Source organism: Papilio machaon, chromosome 4 (genome assembly GCF_912999745.1).
Source record: "Papilio machaon chromosome 4, ilPapMach1.1, whole genome shotgun sequence".
In the NCBI taxonomy this organism is placed as follows: domain Eukaryota; kingdom Metazoa; phylum Arthropoda; class Insecta; order Lepidoptera; family Papilionidae; genus Papilio; species Papilio machaon.
In genome coordinates, this window is record NC_059989.1 from 4,085,929 (window position 1) to 4,104,531 (window position 18,603).

The 18,603-nt window shown below is 33.9% G+C and overlaps 2 protein-coding genes across 2 annotated transcripts; both read left to right on the forward strand.

Annotated features, from left to right (window-relative positions):
- Positions 1–3,292: 3,292 nt before the first annotated feature.
- On the forward strand, positions 3,293–8,799 carry LOC106718374 (serine/threonine-protein kinase fused). Its single transcript, XM_045686804.1, has 12 exons — positions 3,293–3,490; positions 3,561–3,820; positions 3,977–4,145; positions 4,347–4,502; positions 4,782–4,969; positions 5,046–5,869; positions 5,976–6,082; positions 6,374–6,464; positions 6,561–6,613; positions 6,824–6,918; positions 7,188–7,321; positions 8,167–8,799. Exons 1-12 carry the CDS (start codon positions 3,380–3,382, stop codon positions 8,517–8,519), a joined length of 2,541 nt encoding a protein of 846 aa, XP_045542760.1. The 5' UTR covers positions 3,293–3,379; the 3' UTR covers positions 8,520–8,799.
- A 5,709-nt stretch (positions 8,800–14,508) lies between these two features.
- On the forward strand, positions 14,509–18,281 carry LOC106718481 (cytochrome P450 18a1-like). The gene is made up of 7 exons (XM_045686960.1): positions 14,509–14,657; positions 14,736–14,963; positions 15,601–15,716; positions 16,278–16,502; positions 16,813–17,023; positions 17,225–17,489; positions 17,920–18,281. Exons 1-7 carry the CDS (start codon positions 14,519–14,521, stop codon positions 18,275–18,277), a joined length of 1,542 nt encoding a protein of 513 aa, XP_045542916.1. The 5' UTR covers positions 14,509–14,518; the 3' UTR covers positions 18,278–18,281.
- The last annotated feature ends 322 nt before the right edge of the window (positions 18,282–18,603 follow it).

The following is an 18,603-nucleotide window of genomic DNA, read 5'->3' on the forward strand; positions in this document are numbered from 1 at the left end:
GCTAAAATAAAATGCCTTGTTTTCATCGTACAAGAAATTAAATTTTTGCTGTTTAAACAGCTTAATCGTGGTAAGTATCCCGTTTTTTTCGAACAGTATATTAAAAAAAAACGAAAACCTATGTTGCCTTTTTTACTCACTCATAGTAGAGCTGTACATAGTATACTATAAAAGAATTTTTAATATGATTTAAAGAGTTTTGTTAGTTTATTAGAAACAAACATGCAATTAAATCTCTATATACAATATTTTTATACCAAAATATTGTATTTTAACACGACGAACTCAAGCAATAAGTTTTGTGTATTGACAATCTAGGATAAAATTACATATTATAGGAGTCGAATGTATACTACATTCGACTCCTATAAGATGTAATTCAATATATAATTTGTAAAGAAATCAGGGCACATAAAGGCAACATTTTAAAGAAATCTACGTTTAAAATGTGAGATGTTGGATAACAATACATTTTATATTTATTTGACTTGAAGCTGATGGAAACAGTTTTGTCCGTGTGTATTTCGGTAAAAGCTGCGGCGCGGAATTGTCCAATATAACGTGGAGCGCTTGGCAACTTTAGTATACGATCCCGAATTTTAGGTATGTCGTACAGTTGGTTGCCGAATAATCGGTTAAAAATAGACCATAGACAACAAAGCATTAACAAACGCTGGCCGAATGTTTTCGATTTTTTAATGTCGATACCGCGGTCTCCGTTGCTTGTTTAATGTGTCCGGAGATTTATAAAGAATTTAATCTACAGGTTTTTCTTAATTTAACATTCCGATAGCATTCCAAATGGGCGTGGTCGAGCACTCGTAAGCGCGATTGCGCACAACTACGAATTGTGTATTTTAATTTGTTTACTCGTGTTAACACTAATTTTAAACAAATGTTACAGGAATTGGCTGCTATTTAATTGTCTCGAAACGTGACTAATGATGTTTTTTGCATTTTACATACTAGTGTTACATTTTAGCTAGTATAAGCCATTTTTAATTGTTTAAAATTTGAATTTAGTCTTGTAACTTTGGGAACCGGCTAGTTTCGTAAGTTTCTCAAAACTGTCGAGCTGATAACATATTTAAAAACACGATATTGATAAGCTGGCTTTATAACAGATTCCACATCAAAGAACCTCATAAAAACGTTAAATTGGTAAACCTTTGATGTGTTATTTCACCGTGAGTGTCCGCTTCTACATGTATAAAAAGATCTTGTTAACTTAATTTGTTTAATACACTAATACTAAAACAATCATCCCGCTGCAGCGCGGTTGGAAATCCAAGATAATTTGGATAAACTATTATTATTGTAATTGGTTAAATAATTGTATATACAACTCCACTCTAATGAAAGTTAAGTAATTATATAATCCACATCAAAAACAGGAAAACCGAAGTCTTTTCCGAAAAAAAATAAACAAATGATAAAGTCAAAGAAAGCACAGATAATAATTTTATATCGCTCAACCCTGAAGTCCTGAAACGAATAGATGATCATACTAATATTATTTTTGTTTTATGTGGTCTTAAAATGTAAAATATTATAACGCAAGTCTCATTAATAATAATAGAACTGAAAGTTTTTGTCTACAACTCAAAGCTGTTACTAATAATACTAATCTTTATGGCGGTACCTATATGATATTTATGATGGAATCCTAGCAAAATAGATGATTTTTTTTTTATTTGTTCACAAAAAAAAATTATGACCTTCTGTTAGCCCAGACGTAAAATTAGATCGTTTTACCGCAATATACCATAATTCAAATTTTTATTAACTTACACAGTGGATAGTAAAACTTCATCCAAATTATCTACATTTTGAAACGACAATTCTAAGGAGTAGTCTCTTCAAAATCTACTATTACTTAAAATAAATTCTACTCACTCTAAAATCCGTTCGCGCGGAAAAAAAAAATAATTAGTAGTCTAAGTGTTCTTTCAGATTATGTTCTACATCTGTGCCAAATTTCATCAAGATACAAGATACATCCATCTAAACATTCGCATACCAGTTAGATTAGTACGAAAATGGAGCCGGAAAATAATCAAATTGTACCAATAATTCTTTTATTAAGTATGTGTAAAAATGACTACCTACTTGTTTTACGAGTTTTTATTAAAAAAATATTGGGCATTGTTGCTTTGGTGGCTAAGTGGTAGATGGCTTGTTGGTAAGACAGGCGAGAAGTGGAAGCAATTCCGCATTTCGTCTGATGAGTGTGGTACCGGAGGCTTAATTTTAGTCATCTTTCCCTTCCCACCCTTTTCTTATAAGGAAAGGATGGGAAGGGGAAGTGGATTTGGCGGAGGAGGAGACGCATAGGAAGGAGAAATATCCTCTCTCTGTGCGCCCCCTTCACCGTTGATTAAAGGTAGGCAACGCATCTGCATTTGCGGATGTCTATGGGCAACGGTCGCCTCGCTATTGCGGCGAATCCGTGGCCGTTTGCTCGTTTGCCACCTTATGATATAAAAAAAATAATGCATTTGTTTATCTACATTGTCAAAAACCGGGTTTCATATGATTTTTGTTTAGTTTACTTAAAGCTTACTTCATACTATATCATACTAATACTAATATTATAAATGCAAATGTTTAGATGGATCGCTGGATGGATGGATGGATGTTTGTTTGAAGGTATCTCCGGAACGACGGATCTTGATAAAATTTGGCACAGATGTAGACGATTCTTTATTACGTGTTTTTTAATTCCGGGCGGATAGCAAGTACATAATAAAAATACAAGCTTAAAAAAATAACTTCATGTATTACAATTCCTTTTCGAAAATAGATAAAACGGATTTTTTATTATGAAGTCAAAAACTCAAACCATTGTAAAAATAAAAAAATGTCGTTGAAAAAACGCTGCTTGAATAAATAAAACATAATGTAGCGCAGCAATAAAACATAATGTATGAAGCAGTTTATCATTTCTAATATATTATTCGTTTAAAGAAAATAGCGACAGCATAATTTGTTCAGAACGAAGTCTACAGCAAGATTAAAATAATAAGAAAAATTCATGTGGCTGTATTTGCTGTATCGTTTGCTGCGTATTGTTTGGCCTTAAAAAAAGAAATCCTGTTAAACTGTCAATGTCAATTTGACTTTGGTTGCAAATGGAGTTTGTTTTGTTTATTTTTAAAACTTTGAAACCTCCTAAAACAGGTTTTGCATTAAAATTGTGCTTGGTTATTAAAGACTAATTTAATAATGCTATGAAAATATTATGAAACATTAAATGTATCATTTAATAACAATTGTGTGATAGTATAATTTATCTGGTGTTATGGTATTGAAGAGAAAAATACTTATAACTTTAATAACTTGCTTCACTTCTTACGTACTGAAAATTTAATTTTTAAATATGGATAGTTACATCGTTATTTCTTTTATCGGAGAAGGGTCTTTTGGCCGTGTATTTAAGGCAAAACACAAAGAGTCTGATGCCATAGTTGCTCTAAAAGTTATAAGGAAGGTACGTGGCTTATGCAAATTTCTATGTTGTGCATCATCTGTCTTTATAACTTTAAATTTTATGTTTACAGAAAGGGAGGTCACCGAAAGATTTGAAAAATTTGAGACAAGAATGTGATATTCAGCGGCAACTCAATCATCCCAACATAATAAGGATGATTGACAGTTTTGATACAGAATCCGAGTTAGTTGTTGTAACAGAATATGCTGAGAAAGAATTACACAGCATACTTGCTAAGGAAGGATGCTTAAACGAAGAACAGGTTAAGAAAATAACCTGGGATTTGGTGTCAGCACTTTATTACTTACATTCCCATAGAGTTTTACATAGGTAAGAATTTTTTAAGTAAATAAATCAGTAGAAAAATATACTAATGTGTAAATTATGTTACAGAATATCTATAATTGCAATAAATATTTTGATTTGAAGAATGTAAAGTTTTTATTTTTATAATTATTTGTAATAAGATATTTCAAAACTTTACAGAGATCTGAAGCCTCAAAATGTACTACTGGACAGTTCTGGCCGTGCAAAGTTGTGCGATTTTGGTCTAGCTCGCATTATGACTAATGCTACACATATTCTGACTTCAATCAAAGGAACACCACTATATATGGCGCCGGAGTTAATTGATGAAAAACCGTATGACCATCAGGTATAATTAACATTCATGATAACATAATAAACAAAAAAGTATTAACTTTGGTGTTAATGAAAATACATATCATCGCATAAAACAATTAAGCTAGAGCTAAATTGATAAATACAGAATTAAATTGACAGGCAAATCATTACTGAGTTAATTCACATTATGTTTAAATTATCACGTATCTTAAAAAAACTAATTGATTTTCAGGCAGATCTATGGTCATTAGGCTGTATTGTGTATGAACTGATGGCTGGCCAGCCTCCATTTTGTACAATGTCTATTTGGCAATTGGTGCGCATGATTCGACACAAGCCTGTACAATGGCCTAGTTTTATCAGCATGGAAGCGCGTTCATTTTTACAGGTATAATGCTTTCATAACTTATTCATAGTTATAAGTAACATTAATAAGAAGCCTATATGTTCTTCCAGACTATGTTCTACATCAGTGCCAAATTTCATCAAGATCCATTCAAATATCCGTCCATCAAAAATTTGGCATTTATAATATTAAGTAAAATATATCTTTAAACCATTATTTACTACAACTCTTAATTTAAAGTGTTATTTTGTGAGATTTTAACAAAATAATATGTTATTCAATGTTTCTTTTAATAATTGTTTTTATAATGTTTTACTGCAGGGTTTGTTACACAAAGATCCTGGTAAAAGAATGAGTTGGCCAGAAATTTTGGAGCATCCATTTGTATTGGGACACATCCTTATTCTGCCTGAGGATGTGCAGAGTGAATCACCCTTTACTAAACCACTAACTCATAGCCAACAAGAGGCAAAACAACTACAAAGGGATAAAATAAGCAGTAATACTAAGTAATTATGATTGTATTAGAATTTAAAATTCTTTTGAAGAATATTTAACACTAAAAATTAATATTTTAAATTCCAGAAATGCAAAACCTGAAACTGAATCTGTCAAAACTGGACGAGAACATGACTTACGTAATGTCAGAGGTGTAATGCAAGCTATGGAGTGTGTACCCATGTCTGATGATGATAGTGTTAGAGCAACTAGTGCATTCAGTGTTCGTGACAGTCTTAAAACTGATGACGAAGATCAATCACAACCAATTACTGCTGTTAACGCTAAACTATTACGTCACGAATTCAATGTGATGAATAACTCAAATCTTGTCGTTTGCCATCTTGAAAGAAACATGGCTCAATTAATGGTCGCTAATCCAAAACATGAAACGAAAATGCACAAAATTGAAGAAGAAAAACACGATGTGAATAAAGCAATTGAAGAAATCGAAACCATTAGTGACGAAGTACAAGATATAGCTGAAGTAAAGCAGAAAGCGAAATCTGTAGATACAGCTTCACATAGCCTTGAGAATCCTAAAAGTTCAACGAAATGCAGTAGCGATGTTAGTTCTGGTTTAAGTAAAAGTGTACCGCCATCTTATAAACAGAAAATACTGCAATTCTCACGAGATAAACTTAGGTTTGGTAGTGGGGGCAATAGATTAACAAGAAGTATAAAAAGATCATTCCACTTCAGTAGAAGTTTGGATAAAAATAAGCCGGAAGGACGCCGTACCAGTGAACCGAATTTAGAAGTTTCAAGTATCGTAGATAAAGACAAAGTGGTCAGTTCTAAAGAAGAAAAAGATGAAGATATTGAGAAAAATGAGGTTATAGAGGAAACTGAAGATGCCATTGAAGTTGCTGATAATGATTGCATTCTTAAGACTGACAAAAATGTGGAAGGTTTGTATAAATTACACTTTTATTTATTAATAAATATCATTGATATCTATTATTGATGGACAAAAACCTAGATTTTTTTTAATTTGTAATGTTTTACTATTTACAGTAAAAGAACCGTCTACAATGGAATTAGAAGAATGGGAAGCATTTCTCAATTCCAATATAACTGAGGTCATGGATGGAGATGTTGAATCACTCACACAGCTGAACATGGTAACTATATGAACACACTTTGATCCTTTACATGAAGAAATTTAATAAAAAACATAGATCTAGTTAACACTGACAATATTAATATCTATTGAGCTAGCAATATTCTTCTTTTCAGCCACGTGACGCCCACTGCTGGGCATAGGCCTCTCCCACAGATAGCAATATGATCGGTCTGCTTTGTCATTTGTATTAATAAATATTGTCTTTTTTTTCTTTGACAACAGACCAGGAGGGGATTTCTACAGGGTGGTAGTAAAGATGTGTGTCTGTATATTGTGTTACGTGTTGCAGGTGAGCATGGTGGTGGGTGTGGTGGGCGTGGCGGCGCGTGGTGGGCGTGGGGCGCGCGTGTGCGGCGCGGTGGCGGCGCTGCTGGCCCTGCCCGCGCTCTCGCACGCCCCGCACGCCCCGCACGCCCCGCACGCCCCGCACGCCCCGCACGCCCCGCACGCCCCGCACGCCCCGCACGCCCCACACGCCCCGCACGCCCCGCACGCCCTGCCCCGACACACACTGCTCAATATACAGGATGTTAGTATATCTAGATTTATGTTTGAATTTTTATGTTTGTGATGAGTAAATTATAAAACTACTTGAAAATTTCTTCGCTTAGACTGTTGGAATAATTCAAAATATACGATCTTACGCCTAGATTTTGTATGTATTTATTTTTCAAACGATGAAATTAAAATAATAGTAAAAATTATAAGTAAGGCTGATTATAGTTATTTTTAATTCCAGGTATATTTAGAAGCTAAAGTGGTATATAATTTCGTGGCCGCTATAAATTCGCTGATGAAAGACTGGTATGATAGTGATAATGAAGCTGAAGACAGGTACGTTAATTTTTAACTAGTGAACATTACCATAGTAATATAATGTTTTCCTCTTAGATACCAAATAAAAATTTCGTCATCTTTTTTTCTTTAAATATAGTATCTTCTACTTCTTTTCAGTCACGTAACGCCCACTGCTGGGCATAGACCTCCCTTAAAGATCACCACGATAGTATACTCTTCATTAAAATTAATAACGTCAAATATGATGACATGATCGTTTGTGAATTAATGTTTCCAAAAGTGACAGAGGAATTTGTTACATGTAGAGTGTGTGGTGCGGGACGTATGTTGGAGGTGTGCCTGTGGCTGTGTGTGCGCTCGTGTCGCGCCGTGCGTCAGCTCGCCGCAGCACTCACAGCATACAGCGCACACGCAGTCTTCACCAAACTACTCACACTTTGTAAGCACCACTCCTTATTAACATTTAGGTTGTGTAAACGAAAAAACCTGATAGCTCTAAGTAGATGGCGCAAGCGTTAAGAGTCCGCTGTCATCTGTCAAAAATTTTATACGTAATTTTTTATGAAAATAAAAATGTTTTTCTTACTTACTGTGAATTAGAAGAGCTCCGAGTCGATGTTATGACTACAGTCTATAGAGTATTTTGTGCTCTGTATATTAAGTAAAGAGCGTCGGTGGCTCAGGGGTTAAGCACTTGACTTGCAATCTGCAGGTCCTGGGTTCGAATCCCGCCATGTACCAATGTGTTTTTCGATTTTCGATTTACATATGTACATTTATCCGACGTTCTTACGGTGAAGGAAAACATCGTGATGCAACCTGTACATATCTGAGAAGAAATTCAATGATATGTGTGAAGTCAACCAGCCCGCACTTGGCCAGCGTGGTTGACTATGGCCTAGTCACCCCTAACTTGGGGTAGGCTCCGAGCCCCTCGGTGGGGACGTATAGTGAGCTGATGATGATGATGATATTAAGTAAAGTGTTTTTTTGTATATCTGTGGCATATTTAGTGCTACAGCAATTCTTGACCATGCTGACATCTATAGTGAGCAAAACACTTTTTCGTACTTACTGTACTTTTAGATAAAAAAAAATATATTACATCTGGTTCTACAATTAAGTCTTAGAAATTGTATTAATAATAATAATATGCGTTGTGAATCTTAGGATTAGTTAAATGATTAGTTATTTTGTAATATTTTAGTACTAAAAACTATGTAGTTAGTTTACACTTTTATAAATTTATTTTAATATTTTATACTTACTTTTTGTTTTATCCAGCATCAAGATCTCCGCGCATCGTTCAAAATACAGTCGGTCTCCTGATCACAATTCTCCAAGATCTTCCGGAGCACGCCGATGTCGTGGAGAAGATATTATTCGACGATATCTCTTTTAACTTCTTGAACCTTCTAGAACAACCTAGCGACGCTCTCAGAATGAGAGTTTGTATACTTATCAGTCTTTTGTGTACTTTCTCTTGTACAGCGTTTTCAGCGGCCATGGAATCTAAATGGAGTAAGAAAGAGAGTGACTGTCTGGAAGCTTTGCACACACACTGCAATATGACACTCAACAGAGCTGCGAGGTTGGCGACTAAAGAGTTAAATAATATGCCGTTTTATATTAGCTGATATACTTTCATGTCTTTAATATAAGATTACATAAAGAAAAGAAGTGCTATAATATTAGATAGAATACAAAAATATAAATACAAATATACTTTATTGTGCACTGTCATGAAGTTACAGAATAGAAATTAGATCAGGATTTTCATAAAAGGCGGTCTTATCTGCTCATGTGCTTAGCAGCGATCTCTGCCAGACAACATTTGGGTAGAAATGAAGGTAAATAAACCAAATCGGTACAGTGCACACGAATAGTGAAAAGAAATAAAAATAAAAAACAGAAAAAATAATACAATATTTGCACTCGTTGCTTTCGAAAAAACTGAGGAAATAATTTTGTTTTATACTAAGTGGAAAACATCGAATTGACAACTGCCATTAAATTTAAGTACAATTATAATTGATATATTACGATTTTTTATTTACATATACATATAATTTTTGCTGTGAAAAGTGCGATTAAATCTTTTTATTTAATGTGTAAAAATTACATTACAGTACTACTTTGTTTCTCCATATGTAATATATAAGTTTTAAGTTCAATTATAACATAGTTCGAATTACTAATTATATGTACTTCTGATAACACAGTTGTAAATCTCAGCTTTGGTTTTTTTGATAATTTTTAATGTATTAATTAAATTGCATTTTTGCAATATTATTTAAAACTCATTATATTCTTTTTTTATTTGTTAAAAATTATATGGTGCCATAAATAAATTATATATAAAATATTAATAATTGTGTTTTATTGTCACTGCAAAAAATAAAAAAAAAACCTTTTTTTAGCTTTAAAGTTATACCTTGTTAGTAATAAGCCTTATACGTTAGTACAATTTTATTTTTTTGTGAGGCAGAGAATTTTTATCACAGTAATTTTGGCCAACTTTTGTGTAGACAAACAAGATAAAGTCAAATTATGAATTTTAGTTTTCCTATCGGGATGTAAGAGCATAAAATACAAAAAACATTTAAGTACTAACACTGTAAACAACCTTCACGGTTCGACAAAATATAGAAATACGTTAAAAATATACCTAAGTTTTTTTTTATTGAAATGGATGCGAGATAACACAAGATCACCCACACTGATAAACACTCGTTTATATTCCACATGAATAGCCTATGGAACAGATGTATAATAATCATTGGTCCTAAAGACAATCGAAGAATAATAACTACGATCTTAACAGAATCATAGAACGTGACTTCTATAGCCATTTAATTCATATATTATGAGATCACAGTTGCGGCTTTAAAGTGGGAAGGGGAAAGACACGCCGCCCCGGGTATCAAGCACAAAAGTGTCATAAAATCCAACAGTCAAAGGGTAGCGCCTAGAGTATTACAAAAACTAATCCGCCATTGGGTAAAATGATGTTTTTTCATAAGGTGGCAAACGAGAAAGTGGCCACCTGAATACGTCGAAATAACGACGCAATTGCGATGCGTTGCCTATTTTTTTAGCGATGGAGGATGGGACGCACAGAAAAGGATCTCATTCCTATGCGTCCCCTCCTTCGTTATATCCACTTTTACTTCCATTTTTTCCTTATAAGAAAAGGTGGGAAGGGAAAGGGGACTATCATCTTGTTGTTTGTATGGACTCAATCGGCCCAATGGGAACACCCCTGTTACTGCAATAGAGTTTAACTGTAAAAACCTTCGCTAAAGACAAGATTCCTTATTTTACTGTGTGCTTGAACCGTAAGCGTTGGATGCACTTCGTGGTTTAGTCTGTGTAAGTTACATAAGGGAGGTGATCGCCCGACCTCGACTAGCGCGTGCGTTCACTGCCCAGAGTGCTCGTGCACACCTCATAAATATACTAGCAATTAGCCTTAACATTATATTTTCATCATTGTCATTACACGCTAACAGTTCAAAGATTAACTACCACACTGCGAATCGTTTGATGTTTAACCAAGCAGTCCCTGAATAGATTGCCCACTCTGAGTGCTTCAGTTAGTCTATGCTTTCAGCAGATGCATTAATATTCTCGTCCTCGCTCACAACAAAATGCCTTAAATAAATAAACCTAGCTCCAATAATCGAAAAAATAAAAGTTATTTTTTGCACTATATCTCAGTAGTTTTTATATTTTTAATTTTCTTATAACATGTGTTGTTGGAAATTTGAAGACTATGGCGTCGAAACGATCGGAAACGATTCTAGCTACGTATATGTGAATGATTAGGGAGTCTAAGCTACAATGCGCTATTGACAGAGTATGTCTTCATATGTCCATACTGATCACATTGTGTTGTTGAACCTCGCAGTATGATCTAACCGGCAGTGCTAAGTGCCACTAAACAGACGTACTTAAATCAAGGATACTTATGCACCCACTTATGGTTGTACTTAAATTGAATCTGTATTTATCAATTATAAGATAAGTAAATAATAAAGACTCGTTATTTAATTATACATATATAAATCAGTGGCTTTAGCAAGAGTTTAATTAACGGTATTTTCCGTACATAACAACGTAACAATAATAAAATGTAAGAATTAAGTTGGAAAAATAAATAAAAGACATACTAAAAAGTTAACGAAAATAAGTAGCTATTATACATGTTTATATTCACGGAAATTGCATTCTCTCTTCGTTTTAACAATGTTTTATATGAATGACTATGATAAATATAAATAAAAACCGATAGCAAGTGTTTAATACTGAATCGCTTCCTCATGAAAGATGAAATTTACTGTACATTTCTTACATTATTTTATACAACTTCAACAGGCCTCTCTAGTAAGGAAACATAGAAAAGTATGCATGATTTATTAACCGAAATAGTTAGCTGTCACATTATTTAGCAGCGGACATTTGGTCAAGTGAAAGAGGTAGGAGTAAGTTATTACGAACTAAATGAAAATCCAACTACAAGTGGTGCTGGAGATTACTTGAAAAAAGTTAAAGTAAAAATATTGCGCACCCAAAAAAAAAACATTTTTTGTGCTAAAAGTCGTAAGATACGATTATGCAACGTAAATAAGATTAGAACAATTGACAGCTGTAATCTGCGTATCAAATTTTACGAAACAATCAGTAGTGTATAACCCATATTCTAGAAACCCATATCAGTAAGATAATTTGGGAGATTACGGTATAGTCAACCGATAGTGTTATTTTTTCTGTATTGAAATTTCGTATGAATAAGCCAATCACGTCGGTGGTTGAGCGATCGTCGCGGGTTCGTTGACCCATCGTATTCACTGTACCATTGGGTCATGAGTATTTTGACAACGCAGCGCGGAAATTATCTAATCGGCACGCGGCCGAGAGGACGGCGGGTCAACGACACCGGACCGTTCGCCGTGGCACCGGACCGACTCGACGAAAGTGAAATGTGAAATGAATGTGGTCGTACAGATAGCGCCAATTCGTATGACCGAATTCGTTTATTGGTAGTGGGTGTGATTGCCGCGCCACTAGCTCTCCCACTGATCGATGGGATCTACGGTCTACCGCGTCGACGGACATGTTAAATTTAGACTTGGATTTTTAAAATTTTATTTAAATGAAAACTAATGATTCGAAGTTTTTTTATGATTTAATTTTTGCATCGAGCATTACTCACATTACTTTATATTTTATATCACAGTATATATTATCAGATTATTCAATAAGCTCACACAGTCTTTCACACAAAATGACACGACGGACTAATTACCTTGACTAGCTAGCGAAATCCTTAACTATGGTTATTTGTTCATTATTTAAGCATTTTGAAACGGCCGTGTACTTAGTTAAACAGATTACAAATTCTGTGAGAGTTCGATGACCGTTCGACTTTTTATCGAAAGATTGTATATCACATTAGAATTTTGACACGATTGTCAATTATCTAGATTAGAGTGAATTTAGTTTGTTCTACATTTACACACTAATAGTTCGGTAACGTTGATTAACAAAATTAGGGAAAAGAAACCTTTGTAATACCGAAAGATTGCCTTGTTTCTTGAGAATTAAAAAAGAAGATGAACTGAATAATATGCCCATCTTTAACTGTTCATTTCCTTAAGAAATATCCAAAAGAGAGGCCTTCTTCTCTTATCCTCTTTAACTATCTTATTTACTGTAAATTATAAAAGGCTGACTTTCATCTTCAACTTTTCTGATTTTTATGGATGTTGATAAATCGATAATTATCTACGGAGCCGTTTGCTACTTACCTTATTACATGAGCATTATATTTATAAGTCCATATACAACAACTAGTAATGTGTCAAATTTAAAGCAGAGTCAGTAAGTTGCATTGCATTCTGCAGTGTAGTCTATATTTGAGTTCACTGACCGATAGCTTAATTACGCCAGTAGTAAAATTTCTGTTATATTTAATCAAGAATTGCGTTATTTCGATACTACAACTAACAGCTACGCTGAATTTTAGCTCTTATTTCCACGCAATAAGAAACTCAAATATAGATCACGTGTAGTACCTACAACAAAATTAGCACGTGTCCGCGCAGTTGACATAAATGAAACAGTTTACAAATACAAATCAAGCGTGTAAAGATTATATTATCTACTAGCGGTCGCCCGTGACTTCGTCCGCGTAGTATTAAAAATATGCCCGCGTGCATCAGCTACCTTCCCGCCAAATTCCCGTCAAAATCGGTTCAGCCGTTCCGGATTCTACCCGGAACAAAAGCGGCCTTGCGGACACAGACAGACAGACAAAAAATTAAAAAAAAATGATTTATCGTTATCGTTATTTTTATTATTATTATAATTTTTTGTTTATTCGTTTTTGATATTATATACAGATATGCCGATTTTATTCATATGTATAGATAGCAAATTCCAATACGATTTTATATAATTTATTTACAGCTATAGATAACAGAAGATATTAAAGACAAAAAACAAACAGCACGAGCTACTTACGTTATGGTGTTCGATCGGAGAATATGACGTTTCACACATTACCTCGAAGTCAACAACGTGCGCCATTCAATCACGTTTGAACGGACGTCCTTGCGAAAGCAATGAACCCGGAATTGCGCACCTACAACAGATAATAGGTATAATGTTATCCAATCATGATTGCCACTTATGCAAGTCCTTCGATGTGGATAACGACACGACCTTCGCGGTCGATGCCCTTTCTAGGCGAGTTAGTGTCGTTCACCTGTTACGTTTTTAAGCTGCGCATGCACTCTGTTTACTCACACTACGACTTACTTTGTAAATACAAAACGAATGTTTACACTTAAAATAAGACTTAGGACTCGGAACTTTTTTAAATCTTCCAAAACATATTTCCCCCTATTATTCACTTAACGTTTGTTAAACATTAATGAATAGGAATACTTTATCTATCTTTAGCTGACTTTATTGCTTCATATTAATATTTCACGTTTAATAAGTTGAACTTGAAATTAATAATTAGTAAATTTCATTATTGTTAATTTTCATATAAAAATTTAAATGACAATTTAAATGGAATTACAAACTTTGTCCGGCAAAAATAGGTTAAAAAAAGCATCAATTAGCCTCAATACTCGTTAACTGATAAAATCCTAGATTATTGAAATATATTTAAAATAAAAAAACATCCTTTTGATATTACAAAGCTTCTACCGTCCGCATACAGTTGATTAATAATGATTCCAAGGTTTCTGTCATTGAACTTTGAAGTTCAGTGTGACCAATGGAAAATAAAGTAATGATGCCCCATTAATGCGCAGTACAACAATTATCTCAGATCCTACGATAAAATGGCACGTTCCTACTACTACTAGGTATATAAATTGAACACTTGGCAAACATTTGACATTTGTCCTCCTTCGATCAAAAATATTTACACATTTAAATCACTTGTCAAATGCTCTTTGATTCTTATTGTAACCAGATGATTTCTTACCGTACGGTACAGTTATTTAAACTCTTGAGGGTAGTTTGTAATTAGTGTTGGTTGAACGTGTAACATATACTTCGTATCGTTTTTGGGTGATCGGTCTCTTTGTATTAAGGATAATAAAATATATTTTAGAAAATGTTTGATTACGTTTACATGCTTCTTTTAGAAAACGTCTTTTGCAGTTATCTTAGATTCGTATTAGTTACGACATGTTTATTATTCTGTATTTGGTTTATAAAGAAACGTTTGGATTATAACTTCAGGCTTCCGCCGGGTAAGTGTTTGAATTAAATTGCCGTTGAAATTTATTTTAAAATTTAAGTGATATTGAGTCTTTTTTGTATTTCTATAGGTCCATGGGGAATGCCATTATTGGGTCGGCTGCCGTGGATCAGCGGGGGATCGCCTGACGCGTATTATTTATCGCTCAATTCAAAATATGGTGACATCTCATCCGTGCGATTGGGCATCAATCTTGTCGTATGCATCGGCTCTGCAACTACTTTGAGAGATTTATTCAACAGATTCGAATCCACAGGCCGCCCACAAACGCCTTTAAACAATTTGATGGGCGGATTAGGTTGGTTAACATTAAGTAATTTTTAGCGACAATATTTAAATGTTACCATGAGTTGCCACAAAAAATACAGGAAAAATATAAATATTGTGGTATATTTTTCTTAAAAAAATATAGTTTGCTTTTGTTTAGATATTTCTGTCGTCACTCACCAGTAAAATAACAATCAATCAAATGTTTTTTAAAAACACAGGGCTGAGAGATGACATGTTTTTTTCAAAGCCATCGTTTGCTTTTATGTCATTCGATATGAGTGTGTAAGTTGCTTTATAGAGGATCTGTCTAAGCTCACATACAGAAAGATAACCAGTGGGCTCGATGAAAAACAGATGCTATTTATCCAAGCTACCTATATTATCCAAGAAGTCGTGAGAATTAGTTTTTTTTTCTAAAACATATTTCACTAACGCCAAAATATTTGAGTACCCACATATGCAATCATATTTCCAACATAAAGTACTAGACAAAAACAGAGTTGTTTTTTTGCATTTAAATATTGCAGGATAATAAAAGATTGAGCTTTATAGTTTTTGATGAAAGAATTTTGAAATTTTTTTCAGCAGCTACATTTTGTACCGCTTACGTTTTTATGCACCAACTTAAGTCTTTTATCTTACCATTTATTTTGCTTTTTATCTAGGTATTGTACTGAGTGAGAACGTTCTGTGGCGACGCCAGCGCCACTTCCTGCACGACAAGTTCCGAGCGCTCGGAGTTAGCATGTGGAAGCATCAGCGACTGGAACAGATCGTTATGGTAAGGATCACTTACTACTGTTATATATATTAATATTATACTATATAAGTATTAGTAAGATTATATATATGATTTTTAACATCATTACCAACATTATCATTGCCATCATTATTGTCAGACGACTCCTGCTGATTGAAGCCAGTAATAAGTTATTTTATTTGTATATTAGGATATATCCATTAGGTACGTGGAATAAATAAAAGTATAAACAAATACTATATCCACAGCACAATTGCAATCAATATAATGATTGGACCAAATGTAAGATCAATATGTGCTAATTATCTATTAAATTAGGAAATTATCGATACTGTTTGATTAACCCAGTCTGCATTTACATACTTTGTGGTTGCAATCTATACAACAACAACGGCCAAATATACAAGTCCTACGGTATGAAGTGTTATACGTATACTTCTTTACAAAAAAATGGTACTGCATCTTATAATTTTTCTGGACGATTTTAATTTTGTTATCCATTTCCCACTACTAAATTAAACACATTGCACAGTAATTATTTACTTTGTTAGTGTTGCAAAATTTTTTTTATGGTATTTTCAGGGAGAAATCGATGAAATGCTAAGCAATATTAAGAAGCGACTCGGCGAGCCTGTCGACCCGGTGTTAGTCCTCGGCAGGCACTTGCATAACGTCATCTGCCTGCTCACTATGAGCTATCGCTTCGAGGAAGGCGACAAGGAGTTCATTGTATTCAACGAGAGAATCGCTAGAAGTATGAAGCTTTACGGATCTGTGCATATCGGAGAACATCTGCCGTTTTATCTTGTTAGTGTTAAATGTTATTTTCTAAAGTAGTTATTTAAATAACTTGAGGACCAGTGGATGCCTCGAATTCAAAAATTCCGACGATAAAACGATTATTTTCATATTATATATGAGGGTATCATTCTACGTCGGTGTAAAACAAAATAAAATCAATAATCTGAAAAAGAAAAAGTGAAAAGAGAGTCGCATTCAAATAAATTAAATTTTTAATTAATTTAATTAAATTTTTAATTAAATTACGAGTTTAAAGTTTTTAAATATAAATATATGATTTATTGCATTTTACCATGAAAAAAAATCTTATTTCTAGGTATTGCCTGGCAAAAAGGCTGTGATAGAAGAAATCAATCGAAATCTAACAGACATCAGTCAGTTCCATGCGAGGCATATTGAAGAACGTCTCAAGAAGAGAAGTGAATCTGGCAAACAAGAGTACAACGATCTTCTGGATTATTATCTAGAACAAGTTCAAAAGGAAAAAGAAGGAAAATCTCCTACAATTTTCCATAATGTTCAACCAGGTAATTTTAGACTCTTGGCTCGATTACTTTGGATTGGACTTCCCTTCGAACAACACCAGGGAACTGTTTCAAAATGATTTTATTTTTATTACTCTACAAATTTTAGTTCTGGCAAATTTATTCAGTTAACACTAGGCTTAAAATCATTGTCCTATTTTAAACACGGATGACAATTGAAGTCTTCGAATTTTCCTTTTTTAGTTAGGCAGATCGTGCAAGTCATGAACGATCTGTTCTCCTCCGGTATGGAGACGTCTCGGAACACCGTTGTTTGGCTTTTGGTTATGATGCTGCGTGAAACAGTCGTCGCTGCGAGAGTCAAAGACGAGCTGGCGAAAGTGGTCGGCGTCGGGAACCTGGTGACTATGGCGCACAGACAAAAGCTACCCTACATTGAAGCTGTTATCTACGAAACCTTGCGTCGAGTGTCTGTTGTGCCACTGGGAACTACCCATGTTAACACTGAGTAAGTAAAATCATTTTATAGGGAGCTCAAACAGCCTAATCGTGGTAAGAATCCCGTTTCTTACGAACAGTATATTAGTAAAAACCACGAAAGTTTGAAGTTATATATAAAATCATTTTATTAACGACGACACTCAGATGTTTATGTTTTGTATATAACGATTACACTAAGGTTCGTGATCGATATTTGCAATGTTCCATTGTCCACTAGTGAATCCATTAATTATGGTTTATTAAGAGAAATCTACGCAAAGGGAGTAATGTAGCCATTTAAAGGGTGTATATTCAGCCCTCGTCATGTAATAAGTACTGAGGAAGGTTATCACAAGTGATTTTTATATGACAACATTTGAAAGCTTCCTTCTTATTTTTATTAAATTTTTTTGTAAGTATTGACATTTGACTGTTGAACCAATAAATTAATTTTACAGGGATTGGGAAATCAATGGCTTATTGATACCTGCTGGTTCGCACATTGTGCCACTGATCAACAAAATCAATATGGATCCGGTATTATTTGTAGAGCCTGAAAAATTCCTCCCTGAAAGATTCTTGAAAGATGGCAACCTGCATCTACCTGATTACTTCATACCGTTCGGAGTTGGACGACGAATTTGTTTAGGCATTCACTTGGCAAGAATTGAACTGTTTCTATTTTTCACTAATTTGATGAATCATTACGAGTTTAGATTGGCTGAGGGGGTAGAATTACCAGGATTAGAGGGTCATGTTGGTATTACACATTCCGCACAGCCGTATACTCTTGTTTTTCGTAAATTTAAGGAATAAAAAATAACGCAATTTGTTAACTGCTTTAGTAAATATTGTAAAATTAGAATGCAGAACACATTTCTTAATTTCATAATAAATCATTGATGTTACTTTGTTTGTTTTTTTATCACTGTCGTGTTTATATTCTGTCGTACTAGAAGTTATAAATGTTTTACTATGCAATGGTTTATTGTAGAATTAAGCATATACTCGTAATTTATTTCTGATTCGTTCACTAATTTATAAACTGACGACATTTTCATGTTTGTGTAATAATTTAATCAAAAATTTCTAGTAAAAAAGGACAAGAAAAAAGTTGTATACGTATTATATTGGTGTTTATG